The following is a 19,647-nucleotide window of genomic DNA, read 5'->3' as shown; positions in this document are numbered from 1 at the left end:
CCGGCAAGCACCAGCTGCAAAAACACAAGTTAACTTCTGCACAGTGCTTTGCATCCAGCATGCTGCATTTTGTATAATAGTTTATCATTTTGAGCTACAAATAATTAATGCTTTTGTTAAGCATTATGTAGAACATAACGGATTATGTGGCAAGCGCGGCACATTCATTTTTAAACTGCGAGTGATGCAGCTGTGGGACCCTGTTATGCCCTGTGGCTTCATCTTATGCCAGTGGTACTGGCCAGTCAGCTGTGAGCAGCACAGAGCAACAAACTGCTACTTCTGTAAGATTTTATTTAAAACAAAGTGATTGATTGCAAATAAATCAAAGGAACATCAAATAGATGTCAGGAATTTACATTATTTGCTTTCTCGTAATCATGTGAAAATATGGCAAAATGACTAGGGGTGGGCGGAATTTGCGGAATTAACCTTCGCAAATTATCGCGAGAATGTTTAAAATTATCGCAAACAAGCAGAAATATCGCGAAGATGCGGAAGTTTTTTTCCGGCATGTTCGCGAGATTTTCTGCATGGTTGCGGGTCGCCAACTTACCCATGTGGTTGCTTGCGGGCGCGGCCATCTTGTTTTGAGTTGTTCTCGCGGTGCATGATCGCGAGAAGAAAGACGTGATCGCGCGACGCATGACGTCACTGCGGGCGCGAACTGTCGCGAGACAGCGCAAATGGCTAAAAACAATACAACATCTCATGGAGAACGCGACCGGATCAAGAAAACTTGTCGGCGAACGCAGGGATTCAGGTAAGGCGATCGCGCGCGCGCGAGAATGTATCATTTTACAGCGCGAGCAAGAAACAAATTATCGCCAAGCTGCGGAAACCGGAATTTTTGACATTTTCGCGCTCTCCGCGGAACGCAAAAATGTCAAATTATCGCAATTTCCGCGAACGGAACGAAATTTTTGCCCAGGCCTAAAAATGACACAAAATTATGCGTAATTACTCAAAATGCAAACCTTCCAGTTTGTGCTTTATTTTAGCGCGAATGCGCACTTGCGTCAATATTTTTTCGTAAGGATGAATTCAAACTAAAGCACGGTGAACGGAAGCCGCTCACTTTCTGCTGTTCCCATGCGATCGCTGTAAATTGAATGCCACCGTTTGGGGTACATTTTTACTGCGAATGGTGCATAGTTACACAAATTGGCATATTGGCGTAATTTGGGGAATTTTACATAGCAAGCGTAATGAAAATTCTGCAAATTACACCAGCGTAATTTAAATTTCACCCAGGTGATGGAATATGCTTCCCCTGCAGTCGTTTCTGTTTTACCCTCCTGCAGCTGCGACCCGTGCAGGTAAGAGCGGTGGGGCCCGGTGGGGGGGATTTTGACGGACGATGTTGAGGGAACATTCATTATTTATTTCATTTTCCCTCTTCATCGTCCGTCGAAATCCCCCCATCCGGGCCCCACCACCTCACCGCTCTCACCTGCATGGGCCGCCTCCTGCCCCCTCCCTTGCTTTCCCTCAGTTTTATGCTTTTATTTCAGACCCGCCTTCCCTCTGTCATTGTCCTCCTCCTTGGTACAGACCCCAAAAGTACTGATACCGCAAACGTAACCCAGCATTACACCACCAACTCTGCATTTTCTTTTTCGGTTAAAATGGCATTTCTTTCAATATTATTTTTATTTTAATTGTTTTTCAGCAAATTTGTATTCTTATGTGGCGTATTTCACTTATTGGTGACAGAGCATACAGATTTTTCGGTGTATTCTGGAGTGTTGGTGGGATATTCTGCACCATGGGACAAGACAGAGGGGCGGAGCACGCGGGGACGACCCCAGGTACCACACAAGTAAAACATTCGGAATCCACTCCTGAAGAACCTGTTCACTAGTCCTGAGAGTGAAACAAGAGTTCACAAGAGGTACTCACCACAAGGTCCTGGCGCGTGGCGAAGGTCTCGATGTACGACCTGTAGTGACAGTCCTCCATCTGATTCAAGATGGCCGACATGCAGGCAACGTAGTGGCTCTGGGGAGGAAGAAGAGACCATGGGTTAAGGCAGGTTGCAACAGTATTTTGATCATTTTACTTTATTATACAGAAGTGCCAGCCTGAGTTAATTCTTCTGTTTTTGTCATTTCCACGTTATGCAACTGCCAGGTACCAAATGAACAAGGTGGTGTTGTAGCACCTGACAAAGCGGTTACATAGAGACATAGAAACTCACAGCAGACAGTGTGTATTTTCTTTGTCAGCCTCAAGATGCTCTGCAGTCTTTACAAAGAATGCGTCTTCACCACGCATATCATTACAACGACATGCGCTGGACTTTGGAGTAGTAAAAGGTACTATTCCAACTGCAGTCTGTGCAACAGTAGGGAAAGCGTTGGACTCAGGAGGGGTAAAATGTACTATTCCAACTGCAGTCTGTGCAACAGTAGGGAAAGCGTTGGACTCAGGAGGGGTAAAATGTACTATTCCAACTCCAGTCTGTGCAACAGTAGTGAAAGCGTAGGACACAGGAGGGGTAAAATGTACTATTCCAACTGCAGTCTGTGCAACAGTAGGGAAAGCGTTGGACTCAGGAGGGGTAAAATGTACTATTCCAACTGCAGTCTGTGCAGCAGTAGGGAAAGCGTTGGACTCAGGAGGGGTAAAATGTACTATTCCAACTGCAGTCTGTGCAGCAGTAGGGAAAGCGTTGGACTCAGGAGGGGTAAAATGTACTATTCCAACTGCAGTCTGTGCAGCAGTAGGGAAAGCGTTGGACTCAGGAGGGGTAGAATGTATTATTCCAACTGCAGTCTGTGCAACAGTAGGGAAAGCGTTGGACACAGGAGGGGTAAAATGTACTATTCCAACTGCAGTCTGTGCAGCAGTAGTGAAAGCGTTGGACTCAGGAGGGGTAAAATGTACTATTCCAACTGCAGTCTGTGCAGCAGTAGGGAAAGCGTTGGACTCAGGGGGGTAAAATGTACTATTCCAACTGCAGTCTGTGCAACAGTAGTGAAAGCGTTGGACTCAGGAGGGGTAAAATGTATTATTCCAACTGCAGTCTGTGCAGCAGTAGGGAAAGCGTTGGACTCAGGAGGGGTAAAATGTACTATTCCAACTGCAGTCTGTGCAGCAGTAGGGAAAGCGTTGGACTCAGGAGGGGTAAAATGTACTATTCCAACTGCAGTCTGTGCAGCAGTAGGGAAAGCGTTGGACTCAGGAGGGGTAAAATGTATTATTCCAACTGCAGTCTGTGCAGCAGTAGGGAAAGCGTTGGACTCAGGGGGGTAAAATTTACTATTCCAACTGCAGTCTGTGCAACAGTAGTGAAAGCGTTGGACTCAGGAGGGGTAGAATGTACTCTTCCAACTGCAGTCTGTGCAGCAGTAGGGAAAGCGTTGGACTCAGGAGGGGTAAAATGTACTATTCCAACTGCAGCCTGTGCAGCAGTAGGGAAAGCGTTGGACTCAGGAGGGGTAAAATGTATTATTCCAACTGCAGTCTGTGCAACAGTAGTGAAAGCGTTGGACTCAGGAGGGGTAAAATGTATTATTCCAACTGCAGTCTGTGCAACAGTAGGGAAAGCGTTGGACTCAGGGGGGTAAAATTTACTATTCCAACTGCAGTCTGTGCAGCAGTAGGGAAAGCGTTGGACTCAGGAGGGGTAAAATGTATTATTCCAACTGCAGTCTGTGCAACAGTAGGGAAAGCGTTGGACTCAGGGGGTAAAATTTATTATTACAACTGCAGTCTGTGCAACAGTAGTGAAAGCGTTGGACTCAGGAGGGGTAAAATGTATTATTCCAACTGCAGTCTGTGCAGCAGTAGGGAAAGCGTTGGACTCAGGAGGGGTAAAATGTACTATTCCAACTGCAGTCTGTGCAGCAGTAGGGAAAGCGTTGGACTCAGGAGGGGTAAAATGTACTATTCCAACTGCAGTCTGTGCAGCAGTAGGGAATGCGTTGGACTCAGGAGGGGTAAAATGTACTATTCCAACTGCAGTCTGTGCAGCAGTAGGGAAAGCGTTGGACTCAGGAGGGGTAAAATGTACTCTTCCAACTGCAGTCTGTGCAGCAGTAGGGAAAGCGTTGGACTCAGGAGGGGTAAAATGTACTATTCCAACTGCAGTCTGTGCAGCAGTAGGGAAAGCGTTGGACTCAGGAGGGGTAAAATGTATTATTCCAACTGCAGTCTGTGCAACAGTAGGGAAAGCGTTGGACTCAGGGGGGTAAAATTTACTATTCCAACTGCAGTCTGTGCAACAGTAGTGAAAGCGTTGGACTCAGGAGGGGTAAAATGTATTATTCCAACTGCAGTCTGTGCAGCAGTAGGGAAAGCGTTGGACTCAGGAGGGGTAAAATGTACTATTCCAACTGCAGTCTGTGCAGCAGTAGGGAAAGCGTTGGACTCAGGAGGGGTAAAATGTACTATTCCAACTGCAGTCTGTGCAGCAGTAGGGAAAGCGTTGGACTCAGGAGGGGTAAAATGTACTATTCCAACTGCAGTCTGTGCAGCAGTAGGGAAAGCGTTGGACTCAGGAGGGGTAAAATGTATTATTCCAACTGCAGTCTGTGCAGCAGTAGGGAAAGCGTTGGACTCAGGAGGGGTAAAATGTATTATTCCAACTGCAGTCTGTGCAGCAGTAGGGAAAGCGTTGGACTCAGGAGGGGTAAAATGTACTCTTCCAACTGCAGTCTGTGCAGCAGTAGGGAAAGCGTTGGACTCAGGAGGGGTAAAATGTATTATTCCAACTGCAGTCTGTGCAGCAGTAGGGAAAGCGTTGGACTCAGGAGGGGTAAAATGTATTATTCCAACTGCGGTCTGTGCAGCAGTAGTGAAAGCGTTGGACACAGGAGGGGTAAAATGTATTATTCCAACTGCAGTCTGTGCAGCAGTAGGGAAAGCGTTGGACTCAGGAGGGGTAAAATGTACTATTCCAACTGCAGTCTGTGCAGCAGTAGGGAAAGCGTTGGACTCAGGGGGGTAAAATTTACTATTCCAACTGCAGTCTGTGCAACAGTAGTGAAAGCGTTGGACACAGGAGGGGTAAAATGTACTATTCCAACTGCAGTCTGTGCAGCAGTAGGGAAAGCGTTGGACTCAGGAGGGGTAAAATGTACTATTCCAACTCCAGTCTGTGCAACAGTAGTGAAAGCGTTGGACTCAGGAGGGGTAAAATGTACTATTCCAACTGCAGTCTGTGCAACAGTAGGGAAAGCGTTGGACTCAGGGGGGTAAAATTTACTATTCCAACTGCAGTCTGTGCAACAGTAGTGAAAGCGTTGGACACAGGAGGGGTAAAATGTACTATTCCAACTGCAGTCTGTGCAGCAGTAGGGAAAGCGTTGGACTCAGGAGGGGTAAAATGTACTATTCCAACTGCAGTCTGTGCAGCAGTAGGGAAAGCGTTGGACTCAGGAGGGGTAAAATGTACTCTTCCAACTGCAGTCTGTGCAACAGTAGGGAAAGCGTTGGACTCAGGAGGGGTAAAATGTACTATTCCAACTGCAGTCTGTGCAACAGTAGTGAAAGCGTTGGACTCAGGAGGGGTAGAATGTACTATTCCAACTGCAGTCTGTGCAGCAGTAGGGAAAGCGTTGGACTCAGGAGGGGTAAAATGTATTATTCCAACTGCAGTCTGTGCAGCAGTAGGGAAAGCGTTGGACTCAGGAGGGATAAAATGTACTATTTCAACTGCAGTCTGTGCAACAGTAGTGAAAGCGTTGGACTCAGGAGGGGTAGAATGTACTATTCCAACTGCAGTCTGTGCAGCAGTAGGGAAAGCGTTGGACACAGGAGGGGTAAAATGTATTATTCCAACTGCAGTCTGTGCAGCAGTAGGGAAAGCGTTGGACTCAGGAGGGGTAAAATGTATTATTCCAACTGCAGTCTGTGCAGCAGTAGGGGAAGCGTTGGACTCAGGAGGGGTAAAATGTACTCTTCCAACTGCAGTCTGTGCAGCAGTAGGGAAAGCGTTGGACTCAGGAGGGGTAAAATGTATTATTCCAACTGCAGTCTGTGCAGCAGTAGTGAAAGCGTTGGACACAGGAGGGGTAAAATGTACTATTCCAACTGCAGTCTGTGCAGCAGTAGGGAAAGCGTTGGACTCAGGAGGGGTAAAATGTACTATTCCAACTGCAGTCTGTGCAGCAGTAGGGAAAGCGTTGGACACAGGAGGGGTTGAATGTACTATTCCAACTGCAGTCTGTGCAGCAGTAGGGAAAGCGTTGGACTCAGGAGGGGTAAAATGTATTATTCCAACTGCAGTCTGTGCAGCAGTAGGGAAAGCGTTGGACTCAGGAGGGGTAAAATGTATTATTCCAACTGCAGTCTGTGCAACAGTAGTGAAAGCGTTGGACTCAGGAGGGGTAAAATGTACTATTCCAACTGCAGTCTGTGCAACAGTAGTGAAAGCGTTGGACACAGGAGGGGTAAAATGTACTATTCCAACTGCAGTCGTGTGCAACAGTAGTGAAAGCGTTGGACACAGGAGGGGTAAAATGTACTCTTCCAACTGCAGTCTGTGCAGCAGTAGGGAAAGCGTCGGACTCAGGGGGGTAAAATGTACTATTCCAACTGCAGTCTGTGCAGCAGTAGGGAAAGCGTTGGACTCAGGAGGGGTAAAATGTACTATTCCAACTGCAGTCTGTGCAGCAGTAGGGAAAGCGTTGGACACAGGAGGGGTAAAATGTACTATTCCAACTGCAGTCTGTGCAGCAGTAGTGAAAGCGTTGGACACAGGAGGGGTAAAATGTACTATTCCAACTGCAGTCTGTGCAGCAGTAGGGAAAGCGTTGGACTCAGGAGGGGTAAAATGTACTATTCCAACTGCAGTCTGTGCAACAGTAGTGAAAGCGTTGGACTCAGGAGGGGTAGAATGTACTATTCCAACTGCAGTCTGTGCAGCAGTAGGGAAAGCGTTGGACTCAGGGGGGTAAAATGTATTATTCCAACTGCAGTCTGTGCAACAGTAGTGAAAGCGTTGGACTCAGGAGGGGTAAAATGTACTATTCCAACTGCAGTCTGTGCAGCAGTAGGGAAAGCGTTGGACTCAGGAGGGGTAAAATGTACTATTCCAACTGCAGTCTGTGCAGCAGTAGGGAAAGCGTTGGACTCAGGAGGGGTAAAATGTACTATTCCAACTGCAGTCTGTGCAGCAGTAGGGAAAGCGTTGGACTCAGGAGGGGTAAAATGTACTATTCCAACTGCAGTCTGTGCAGCAGTAGGGAAAGCGTTGGACACAGGAGGGGTAAAATGTACTATTCCAACTGCAGTCTGTGCAACAGTAGTGAAAGCGTTGGACTCAGGAGGGGTAAAATGTATTGTTCCAACTGCAGTCTGTGCAGCAGTAGGGAAAGCGTTGGACACAGGAGGGGTAAAATGTACTATTCCAACTGCAGTCTGTGCAACAGTAGTGAAAGCGTTGGACTCAGGAGGGGTAAAATGTATTATTCCAACTGCAGTCTGTGCAGCAGTAGGGAAAGCGTTGGACACAGGAGGGGTAAAATGTACTATTCCAACTGCAGTCTGTGCAGCAGTAGGGAAAGCGTTGGTCTCAGGAGGGGTAAAATGTACTATTCCAACTGCAGTCTGTGCAACAGTAGGGAAAGCGTTGGACACAGGAGGGGTAAAATGTACTATTCCAACTGCAGTCTCTGCAGCAGTAGTGAAAGCGTTGGACTCCGGGGGGTAAAATGTACTATTCCAACTGCAGTCTGTGCAACAGTAGGGAAAGCGTTGGACACAGGAGGGGTAAAATGTACTATTCCAACTGCAGTCTGTGCAGCAGTAGTGAAAGCGTTGGACTCAGGAGGGGTAAAATGTATTATTCCAACTGCAGTCTGTGCAACAGTAGGGAAAGCGTTGGACACAGGAGGGGTAGAATGTACTATTCCAACTGCAGTCTGTGCAGCAGTAGGGAAAGCGTTGGACTCAGGGGGGTAAAATGTATTATTCCAACTGCAGTCTGTGCAGCAGTAGGGAAAGCGTTGGACTCAGGAGGGGTAAAATGTACTATTCCAACTGCAGTCTCTGCAGCAGTAGGGAAAGCGTTGGACTCAGGAGGGGTAAAATGTACTATTCCAACTGCAGACTGTGCAGCAGTAGGGAAAGCGTTGGACTCAGGAGGGGTAAAATGTATTATTCCAACTGCAGTCTGTGCAACAGTAGGGAAAGCGTTGGACACAGGAGGGGTAGAATGTACTATTCCAACTGCAGTCTGTGCAGCAGTAGGGAAAGCGTTGGACTCAGGGGGGTAAAATGTATTATTCCAACTGCAGTCTGTGCAGCAGTAGGGAAAGCGTTGGACTCAGGAGGGGTAAAATGTACTATTCCAACTGCAGTCTCTGCAGCAGTAGGGAAAGCGTTGGACTCAGGAGGGGTAAAATGTACTATTCCAACTGCAGACTGTGCAGCAGTAGGGAAAGCGTTGGACTCAGGAGGGGTAAAATGTATTATTACAACTGCAGTCTGTGCAACAGTAGTGAAAGCGTTGGACACAGGAGGGGTAAAATGTATTATTCCAACTGCAGTCTGTGCAACAGTAGGGAATGCGTTGGACTCAGGAGGGGTAAAATGTATTATTCCAACTGCAGTCTGTGCAGCAGTAGGGAAAGCGTTGGACTCAGGAGGGGTAGAATGTACTATTCCAACTGCAGTCTGTGCAGCAGTAGGGAAAGCGTTGGACTCAGGAGGGGTAAAATGTACTATTCCAACTGCAGTCTGTGCAGCAGTAGGGAAAGCGTTGGACTCAGGAGGGGTAAAATGTACTATTCCAACTGCAGTCTGTGCAACAGTAGTGAAAGCGTTGGACTCAGGAGGGGTAAAATGTACTATTCCAACTGCAGTCTGTGCAACAGTAGTGAAAGCGTTGGACTCAGGAGGGGTAAAATGTACTCTTCCAACTGCAGTCTGTGCAGCAGTAGGGAAAGCGTCGGACTCAGGGGGGTAAAATGTACTATTCCAACTGCAGCCTGTGCAGCAGTAGGGAAAGCGTTGGACTCAGGAGGGGTAAAATGTACTATTCCAACTGCAGTCTGTGCAACAGTAGGGAAAGCGTTGGACACAGGAGGGGTAAAATGTACTATTCCAACTGCAGTCTGTGCAGCAGTAGGGAAAGCGTTGGACTCAGGAGGGGTAAAATGTACTATTCCAACTGCAGTCTGTGCAGCAGTAGGGAAAGCGTTGGACTCAGGAGGGGTAAAATGTACTATTCCAACTGCAGTCTGTGCAGCAGTAGGGAAAGCGTTGGACTCAGGAGGGGTAAAATATATTATTCCAACTGCAGTCTGTGCAGCAGTAGTGAAAGCGTTGGACACAGGAGGGGTAAAATGTACTATTCCAACTGCAGTCGTGTGCAACAGTAGTGAAAGCGTTGGACACAGGAGGGGTAAAATGTACTCTTCCAACTGCAGTCTGTGCAGCAGTAGGGAAAGCGTCGGACTCAGGGGGGTAAAATGTACTATTCCAACTGCAGTCTGTGCAGCAGTAGGGAAAGCGTTGGACTCAGGAGGGTAAAATGTACTATTCCAACTGCAGTCTGTGCAGCAGTAGGGAAAGCGTTGGACTCAGGAGGGGTAAAATGTACTATTCCAACTGCAGTCTGTGCAACAGTAGTGAAAGCGTTGGACTCAGGAGGGGTAGAATGTACTATTCCAACTGCAGTCTGTGCAGCAGTAGGGAAAGCGTTGGACTCAGGGGGGTAAAATGTATTATTCCAACTGCAGTCTGTGCAACAGTAGTGAAAGTGTTGGACACAGGAGGGGTAAAATGTACTATTCCAACTGCAGTCTGTGCAGCAGTAGGGAAAGCGTTGGACTCAGGAGGGGTAAAATGTACTATTCCAACTGCAGTCTGTGCAGCAGTAGGGAAAGCGTTGGACTCAGGAGGGGTAAAATGTACTATTCCAACTGCAGTCTGTGCAGCAGTAGGGAAAGCGTTGGACTCAGGAGGGGTAAAATGTACTATTCCAACTACAGTCTGTGCAGCAGTAGGGAAAGCGTTGGACACAGGAGGGGTAAAATGTACTAATCCAACTGCAGTCTGTGCAACAGTAGTGAAAGCGTTGGACTCAGGAGGGGTAAAATGTATTATTCCAACTGCAGTCTGTGCAGCAGTAGGGAAAGCGTTGGACACAGGAGGGGTAAAATGTACTATTCCAACTGCAGTCTGTGCAACAGTAGTGAAAGCGTTGGACTCAGGAGGGGTAAAATGTATTATTCCAACTGCAGTCTGTGTAGCAGTAGGGAAAGCGTTGGACACAGGAGGGGTAAAATGTACTATTCCAATTGCAGTCTGTGCAGCAGTAGGGAAAGCGTTGGACTCAGGAGGGGTAAAATGTACTATTCCAACTGCAGTCTGTGCAACAGTAGGGAAAGCGTTGGACACAGGAGGGGTAAAATGTACTATTCCAACTGCAGTCTGTGCAGCAGTAGTGAAAGCGTTGGACACAGCAGGGGTAAAATGTACTATTCCAACTGCAGTCTGTGCAGCAGTAGGGAAAGCGTTGGACTCAGGAGGGGTAAAATGTACTATTCCAACTGCAGTCTGTGCAACAGTAGTGAAAGCGTTGGACTCAGGAGGGGTAGAATGTACTCTTCCAACTGCAGTCTGTGCAGCAGTAGGGAAAGCGTTGGACTCCGGGGGGTAAAATGTACTATTCCAACTGCAGTCTGTGCAACAGTAGGGAAAGCGTTGGACACAGGAGGGGTAAAATGTACTATTCCAACTGCAGTCTGTGCAGCAGTAGTGAAAGCGTTGGACACAGGAGGGGTAAAATGTACTATTCCAACTGCAGTCTGTGCAACAGTAGTGAAAGCGTTGGACTCAGGAGGGGTAAAATGTATTATTCCAACTGCAGTCTGTGCAACAGTAGGGAAAGCGTTGGACACAGGAGGGGTAGAATGTACTATTCCAACTGCAGTCTGTGCAGCAGTAGGGAAAGCGTTGGACTCAGGGGGGTAAAATGTATTATTCCAACTGCAGTCTGTGCAGCAGTAGGGAAAGCGTTGGACTCAGGAGGGGTAAAATGTACTATTCCAACTGCAGTCTGTGCAGCAGTAGGGAAAGCGTTGGACTCAGGAGGGGTAAAATGTACTATTCCAACTGCAGACTGTGCAGCAGTAGGGAAAGCGTTGGACTCAGGAGGGGTAAAATGTATTATTACAACTGCAGTCTGTGCAACAGTAGTGAAAGCGTTGGACACAGGAGGGGTAAAATGTATTATTCCAACTGCAGTCTGTGCAACAGTAGGGAATGCGTTGGACTCAGGAGGGGTAAAATGTATTATTCCAACTGCAGTCTGTGCAGCAGTAGGGAAAGCGTTGGACTCAGGAGGGGTAGAATGTACTATTCCAACTGCAGTCTGTGCAGCAGTAGGAAAAGCGTTGGACTCAGGAGGGGTAAAATGTACTATTCCAACTGCAGTCTGTGCAGCAGTAGGGAAAGCGTTGGACTCAGGAGGGGTAAAATGTACTATTCCAACTGCAGTCTGTGCAACAGTAGTGAAAGCGTTGGACTCAGGAGGGGTAAAATGTACTATTCCAACTGCAGTCTGTGCAACAGTAGTGAAAGCGTTGGACTCAGGAGGGGTAAAATGTACTATTCCAACTGCAGTCTGTGCAGCAGTAGGGAAAGCGTTGGACTCAGGAGGGGTAAAATGTACTATTCCAACTCCAGTCTGTGCAACAGTAGTGAAAGCGTTGGACTCAGGAGGGGTAAAATGTACTATTCCAACTGCAGTCTGTACAACAGTAGTGAAAGCGTTGGACTCAGGAGGGGTAAAAGGTACTATTCCAACTCCAGTCTGTGCAACAGTAGTGAAAGCGTAGGACACAGGAGGGGTAAAATGTACTATTCCAACTGCAGTCTGTGCAGCAGTAGGGAAAGCGTTGGACTCAGGAGGGGTAAAATGTACTATTCCAACTGCAGTCTGTGCAGCAGTAGGGAAAGCGTTGGACACAGGAGGGGTAAAATGTACTATTCCAACTGCAGTCTGTGCAGCAGTAGTGAAAGCGTTGGACACAGGAGGGGTAAAATGTACTATTCCAACTGCAGTCTGTGCAGCAGTAGGGAAAGCGTTGGACTCAGGAGGGGTAAAATGTACTATTCCAACTGCAGTCTGTGCAACAGTAGTGAAAGCGTTGGACTCAGGAGGGGTAGAATGTACTATTCCAACTGCAGTCTGTGCAGCAGTAGGGAAAGCGTTGGACTCAGGGGGGTAAAATGTATTATTCCAACTGCAGTCTGTGCAACAGTAGTGAAAGCGTTGGACACAGGAGGGGTAAAATGTATTATTCCAACTGCAGTCTGTGCAACAGTAGTGAAAGCGTTGGACTCAGGAGGGGTAAAATGTACTATTCCAACTGCAGTCTGTGCAACAGTAGTGAAAGCGTTGGACACAGGAGGGGTAAAATGTACTATTCCAACTGCAGTCGTGTGCAACAGTAGTGAAAGCGTTGGACTCAGGAGGGGTAAAATGTACTCTTCCAACTGCAGTCTGTGCAGCAGTAGGGAAAGCGTCGGACTCAGGGGGGTAAAATGTACTATTCCAACTGCAGCCTGTGCAGCAGTAGGGAAAGCGTTGGACTCAGGAGGGGTAAAATGTACTATTCCAACTGCAGTCTGTGCAACAGTAGGGAAAGCGTTGGACACAGGAGGGGTAAAATGTACTATTCCAACTGCAGTCTGTGCAGCAGTAGGGAAAGCGTTGGACTCAGGAGGGGTAAAATGTACTATTCCAACTGCAGTCTGTGCAGCAGTAGGGAAAGCGTTGGACTCAGGAGGGGTAAAATGTACTATTCCAACTGCAGTCTGTGCAGCAGTAGGGAAAGCGTTGGACTCAGGAGGGGTAAAATATATTATTCCAACTGCAGTCTGTGCAGCAGTAGTGAAAGCGTTGGACACAGGAGGGGTAAAATGTACTATTCCAACTGCAGTCGTGTGCAACAGTAGTGAAAGCGTTGGACACAGGAGGGGTAAAATGTACTCTTCCAACTGCAGTCTGTGCAGCAGTAGGGAAAGCGTCGGACTCAGGGGGGTAAAATGTACTATTCCAACTGCAGTCTGTGCAGCAGTAGGGAAAGCGTTGGACTCAGGAGGGTAAAATGTACTATTCCAACTGCAGTCTGTGCAGCAGTAGGGAAAGCGTTGGACTCAGGAGGGGTAAAATGTACTATTCCAACTGCAGTCTGTGCAACAGTAGTGAAAGCGTTGGACTCAGGAGGGGTAGAATGTACTATTCCAACTGCAGTCTGTGCAGCAGTAGGGAAAGCGTTGGACTCAGGGGGGTAAAATGTATTATTCCAACTGCAGTCTGTGCAACAGTAGTGAAAGTGTTGGACACAGGAGGGGTAAAATGTACTATTCCAACTGCAGTCTGTGCAGCAGTAGGGAAAGCGTTGGACTCAGGAGGGGTAAAATGTACTATTCCAACTGCAGTCTGTGCAGCAGTAGGGAAAGCGTTGGACTCAGGAGGGGTAAAATGTACTATTCCAACTGCAGTCTGTGCAGCAGTAGGGAAAGCGTTGGACTCAGGAGGGGTAAAATGTACTATTCCAACTGCAGTCTGTGCAGCAGTAGGGAAAGCGTTGGACACAGGAGGGGTAAAATGTACTAATCCAACTGCAGTCTGTGCAACAGTAGTGAAAGCGTTGGACTCAGGAGGGGTAAAATGTATTATTCCAACTGCAGTCTGTGCAGCAGTAGGGAAAGCGTTGGACACAGGAGGGGTAAAATGTACTATTCCAACTGCAGTCTGTGCAACAGTAGTGAAAGCGTTGGACTCAGGAGGGGTAAAATGTATTATTCCAACTGCAGTCTGTGTAGCAGTAGGGAAAGCGTTGGACACAGGAGGGGTAAAATGTACTATTCCAACTGCAGTCTGTGCAGCAGTAGGGAAAGCGTTGGACTCAGGAGGGGTAAAATGTACTATTCCAACTGCAGTCTGTGCAACAGTAGGGAAAGCGTTGGACACAGGAGGGGTAAAATGTACTATTCCAACTGCAGTCTGTGCAGCAGTAGTGAAAGCGTTGGACACAGCAGGGGTAAAATGTACTATTCCAACTGCAGTCTGTGCAGCAGTAGGGAAAGCGTTGGACTCAGGAGGGGTAAAATGTACTATTCCAACTGCAGTCTGTGCAACAGTAGTGAAAGCGTTGGACTCAGGAGGGGTAGAATGTACTCTTCCAACTGCAGTCTGTGCAGCAGTAGGGAAAGCGTTGGACTCAGGAGGGGTAAAATGTATTATTCCAACTGCAGTCTGTGCAACAGTAGGGAAAGCGTTGGACACAGGAGGGGTAAAATGTACTATTCCAACTGCAGTCTGTGCAGCAGTAGGGAAAGCGTTGGACTCAGGAGGGGTAAAATGTACTATTCCAACTGCAGTCTGTGCAGCAGTAGTGAAAGCGTTGGACACAGGAGGGGTAAAATGTACTATTCCAACTGCAGTCTGTGCAGCAGTAGGGAAAGCGTTGGACTCAGGAGGGGTAGAATGTACTATTCCAACTGCAGTCTGTGCAGCAGTAGGGAATGCGTTGGACTCAGGAGGGGTAAAATGTATTATTCCAACTGCAGTCTGTGCAACAGTAGTGAAAGCGTTGGACTCAGGAGGGGTAAAATGTACTATTCCAACTGCAGTCTGTGCAGCAGTAGGGAAAGCGTTGGACACAGGAGGGGTAAAATGTACTATTCCAACTGCAGTCTGTGCAGCAGTAGGGAAAGCGTTGGACTCAGGAGGGGTAAAATGTACTATTCCAACTGCAGTCTGTGCAGCAGTAGGGAAAGCGTTGGACTCAGGAGGGGTAAAATGTACTATTCCAACTGCAGTCTGTGCAACAGTAGTGAAAGCGTTGGACACAGGAGGGGTAAAATGTACTATTCCAACTGCAGTCTGTGCAGCAGTAGGGAAAGCGTTGGACTCAGGAGGGGTAAAATGTACTATTCCAACTGCAGTCTGTGCAGCAGTAGGGAAAGCGTTGGACACAGGAGGGGTAAAATGTACTATTCCAACTGCAGTCTGTGCAGCAGTAGGGAAAGCGTTGGACTCAGGAGGGGTAAAATGTACTATTCCAACTGCAGTCTGTGCAGCAGTAGGGAAAGCGTTGGACTCAGGAGGGGTAAAATGTACTATTCCAACTGCAGTCTGTGCAACAGTAGTGAAAGCGTTGGACACAGGAGGGGTAAAATGTACTATTCCAACTGCAGTCTGTGCAGCAGTAGGGAAAGCGTTGGACTCAGGAGGGGTAAAATGTACTATTCCAACTGCAGTCTGTGCAGCAGTAGGGAAAGCCTTGGACTCAGGAGGGGTAAAATGTACTATTCCAACTGCAGTCTGTGCAGCAGTAGTGAAAGCGTTGGACTCAGGAGGGGTAAAATGTACTATTCCAACTGCAGTCTGTGCAACAGTAGTGAAAGCGTTGGACTCAGGAGGGGTAGAATGTACTCTTCCAACTGCAGTCTGTGCAGCAGTAGTGAAAGCGTTGGACTCAGGAGGGGTAGAATGTACTATTCCAACTGCAGTCTGTGCAGCAGTAGGGAAAGCGTTGGACTCAGGAGGGGTAAAATGTACTATTCCAACTGCAGTCTGTGCAGCAGTAGGGAAAGCGTTGGACTCAGGAGGGGTAAAATGTACTATTCCAACTGCAGTCTGTGCAACAGTAGTGAAAGCATTGGACTCAGGAGGGGTAAAATGTACTCTTCCAACTGCAGTCTGTGCAACAGTAGTGAAAGCGTTGGACTCAGGAGGGGTAGAATGTACTCTTCCAACTGCAGTCTGTGCAGCAGTAGGGAAAGCGTTGGACTCAGGAGGGGTAAAATGTACTATTCCAACTGCAGTCTGTGCAGCAGTAGGGAAAGCGTTGGACTCAGGAGGGGTAAAATGTACTATTCCAACTGCAGTCTGTGCAACAGTAGTGAAAGCGTTGGACTCAGGAGGGGTAAAATGTATTATTCCAACTGCAGTCTGTGCAGCAGTAGGGAAAGCGTTGGACTCAGGAGGGGTAAAATGTACTATTCCAACTGCAGTCTGTGCAGCAGTAGGGAAAGCGTTGGACTCAGGAGGGGTAAAATGTATTATTCCAACTGCAGTCTGTGCAACAGTAGGGAAAGCGTTGGACTCAGGGGGGTAAAATTTACTATTCCAACTGCAGTCTGTGCAACAGTAGTGAAAGCGTTGGACTCAGGAGGGGTAAAATGTATTATTCCAACTGCAGTCTGTGCAGCAGTAGGGAAAGCGTTGGACTCAGGAGGGGTAAAATGTACTATTCCAACTGCAGTCTGTGCAGCAGTAGGGAAAGCGTTGGACTCAGGAGGGGTAAAATGTACTATTCCAACTGCAGTCTGTGCAGCAGTAGGGAAAGCGTTGGACTCAGGAGGGGTAAAATGTACTATTCCAACTGCAGTCTGTGCAGCAGTAGGGAAAGCGTTGGACTCAGGAGGGGTAAAATGTATTATTCCAACTGCAGTCTGTGCAGCAGTAGGGAAAGCGTTGGACTCAGGAGGGGTAAAATGTATTATTCCAACTGCAGTCTGTGCAGCAGTAGGGAAAGCGTTGGACTCAGGAGGGGTAAAATGTACTCTTCCAACTGCAGTCTGTGCAGCAGTAGGGAAAGCGTTGGACTCAGGAGGGGTAAAATGTATTATTCCAACTGCAGTCTGTGCAGCAGTAGGGAAAGCGTTGGACTCAGGAGGGGTAAAATGTATTATTCCAACTGCGGTCTGTGCAGCAGTAGTGAAAGCGTTGGACACAGGAGGGGTAAAATGTATTATTCCAACTGCAGTCTGTGCAGCAGTAGGGAAAGCGTTGGACTCAGGAGGGGTAAAATGTACTATTCCAACTGCAGTCTGTGCAGCAGTAGGGAAAGCGTTGGACTCAGGGGGGTAAAATTTACTATTCCAACTGCAGTCTGTGCAACAGTAGTGAAAGCGTTGGACACAGGAGGGGTAAAATGTACTATTCCAACTGCAGTCTGTGCAGCAGTAGGGAAAGCGTTGGACTCAGGAGGGGTAAAATGTACTATTCCAACTCCAGTCTGTGCAACAGTAGTGAAAGCGTTGGACTCAGGAGGGGTAAAATGTACTATTCCAACTGCAGTCTGTGCAACAGTAGGGAAAGCGTTGGACTCAGGGGGGTAAAATTTACTATTCCAACTGCAGTCTGTGCAACAGTAGTGAAAGCGTTGGACACAGGAGGGGTAAAATGTACTATTCCAACTGCAGTCTGTGCAGCAGTAGGGAAAGCGTTGGACTCAGGAGGGGTAAAATGTACTATTCCAACTGCAGTCTGTGCAGCAGTAGGGAAAGCGTTGGACTCAGGAGGGGTAAAATGTACTCTTCCAACTGCAGTCTGTGCAACAGTAGGGAAAGCGTTGGACTCAGGAGGGGTAAAATGTACTATTCCAACTGCAGTCTGTGCAACAGTAGTGAAAGCGTTGGACTCAGGAGGGGTAGAATGTACTATTCCAACTGCAGTCTGTGCAGCAGTAGGGAAAGCGTTGGACTCAGGAGGGGTAAAATGTATTATTCCAACTGCAGTCTGTGCAGCAGTAGGGAAAGCGTTGGACTCAGGAGGGATAAAATGTACTATTTCAACTGCAGTCTGTGCAACAGTAGTGAAAGCGTTGGACTCAGGAGGGGTAGAATGTACTATTCCAACTGCAGTCTGTGCAGCAGTAGGGAAAGCGTTGGACACAGGAGGGGTAAAATGTATTATTCCAACTGCAGTCTGTGCAGCAGTAGGGAAAGCGTTGGACTCAGGAGGGGTAAAATGTATTATTCCAACTGCAGTCTGTGCAGCAGTAGGGGAAGCGTTGGACTCAGGAGGGGTAAAATGTACTCTTCCAACTGCAGTCTGTGCAGCAGTAGGGAAAGCGTTGGACTCAGGAGGGGTAAAATGTATTATTCCAACTGCAGTCTGTGCAGCAGTAGTGAAAGCGTTGGACACAGGAGGGGTAAAATGTACTATTCCAACTGCAGTCTGTGCAGCAGTAGGGAAAGCGTTGGACTCAGGAGGGGTAAAATGTACTATTCCAACTGCAGTCTGTGCAGCAGTAGGGAAAGCGTTGGACACAGGAGGGGTTGAATGTACTATTCCAACTGCAGTCTGTGCAGCAGTAGGGAAAGCGTTGGACTCAGGAGGGGTAAAATGTATTATTCCAACTGCAGTCTGTGCAGCAGTAGGGAAAGCGTTGGACTCAGGAGGGGTAAAATGTATTATTCCAACTGCAGTCTGTGCAACAGTAGTGAAAGCGTTGGACTCAGGAGGGGTAAAATGTACTATTCCAACTGCAGTCTGTGCAACAGTAGTGAAAGCGTTGGACACAGGAGGGGTAAAATGTACTATTCCAACTGCAGTCGTGTGCAACAGTAGTGAAAGCGTTGGACACAGGAGGGGTAAAATGTACTCTTCCAACTGCAGTCTGTGCAGCAGTAGGGAAAGCGTCGGACTCAGGGGGGTAAAATGTACTATTCCAACTGCAGTCTGTGCAGCAGTAGGGAAAGCGTTGGACTCAGGAGGGGTAAAATGTACTATTCCAACTGCAGTCTGTGCAGCAGTAGGGAAAGCGTTGGACACAGGAGGGGTAAAATGTACTATTCCAACTGCAGTCTGTGCAGCAGTAGTGAAAGCGTTGGACACAGGAGGGGTAAAATGTACTATTCCAACTGCAGTCTGTGCAGCAGTAGGGAAAGCGTTGGACTCAGGAGGGGTAAAATGTACTATTCCAACTGCAGTCTGTGCAACAGTAGTGAAAGCGTTGGACTCAGGAGGGGTAGAATGTACTATTCCAACTGCAGTCTGTGCAGCAGTAGGGAAAGCGTTGGACTCAGGGGGGTAAAATGTATTATTCCAACTGCAGTCTGTGCAACAGTAGTGAAAGCGTTGGACTCAGGAGGGGTAAAATGTACTATTCCAACTGCAGTCTGTGCAGCAGTAGGGAAAGCGTTGGACTCAGGAGGGGTAAAATGTACTATTCCAACTGCAGTCTGTGCAGCAGTAGGGAAAGCGTTGGACTCAGGAGGGGTAAAATGTACTATTCCAACTGCAGTCTGTGCAGCAGTAGGGAAAGCGTTGGACTCAGGAGGGGTAAAATGTACTATTCCAACTGCAGTCTGTGCAGCAGTAGGGAAAGCGTTGGACACAGGAGGGGTAAAATGTACTATTCCAACTGCAGTCTGTGCAACAGTAGTGAAAGCGTTGGACTCAGGAGGGGTAAAATGTATTGTTCCAACTGCAGTCTGTGCAGCAGTAGGGAAAGCGTTGGACACAGGAGGGGTAAAATGTACTATTCCAACTGCAGTCTGTGCAACAGTAGTGAAAGCGTTGGACTCAGGAGGGGTAAAATGTATTATTCCAACTGCAGTCTGTGCAGCAGTAGGGAAAGCGTTGGACACAGGAGGGGTAAAATGTACTATTCCAACTGCAGTCTGTGCAGCAGTAGGGAAAGCGTTGGTCTCAGGAGGGGTAAAATGTACTATTCCAACTGCAGTCTGTGCAACAGTAGGGAAAGCGTTGGACACAGGAGGGGTAAAATGTACTATTCCAACTGCAGTCTCTGCAGCAGTAGTGAAAGCGTTGGACTCCGGGGGGTAAAATGTACTATTCCAACTGCAGTCTGTGCAACAGTAGGGAAAGCGTTGGACACAGGAGGGGTAAAATGTACTATTCCAACTGCAGTCTGTGCAGCA

The 19,647-nt window shown here is 47.8% G+C and overlaps 1 protein-coding gene across 1 annotated transcript in view; it reads right to left on the bottom strand.

The window, feature by feature from the left end:
- Positions 1 to 19,647, bottom strand: part of LOC146863455 (dedicator of cytokinesis protein 2-like) — a 2,657,619-nt gene that overhangs the window by 573,028 nt on the left and 2,064,944 nt on the right. The window contains exon 29 of the mRNA XM_085642885.1: positions 1,903 to 2,001. Within this exon, the coding sequence (XP_085499011.1) occupies positions 1,903 to 2,001 (99 nt within the window). The remainder of the gene's footprint in view (positions 1 to 1,902; positions 2,002 to 19,647) is intronic.

The sequence above is a fragment of the Triturus cristatus genome, chromosome 2_2 (assembly GCF_964204655.1).
Source record: "Triturus cristatus chromosome 2_2, aTriCri1.1, whole genome shotgun sequence".
Classification (NCBI taxonomy): domain Eukaryota; kingdom Metazoa; phylum Chordata; class Amphibia; order Caudata; family Salamandridae; genus Triturus; species Triturus cristatus.
Note: the sequence above shows the minus strand (reverse complement) of the source record. Positions and strands in the feature narration are given on the sequence as shown.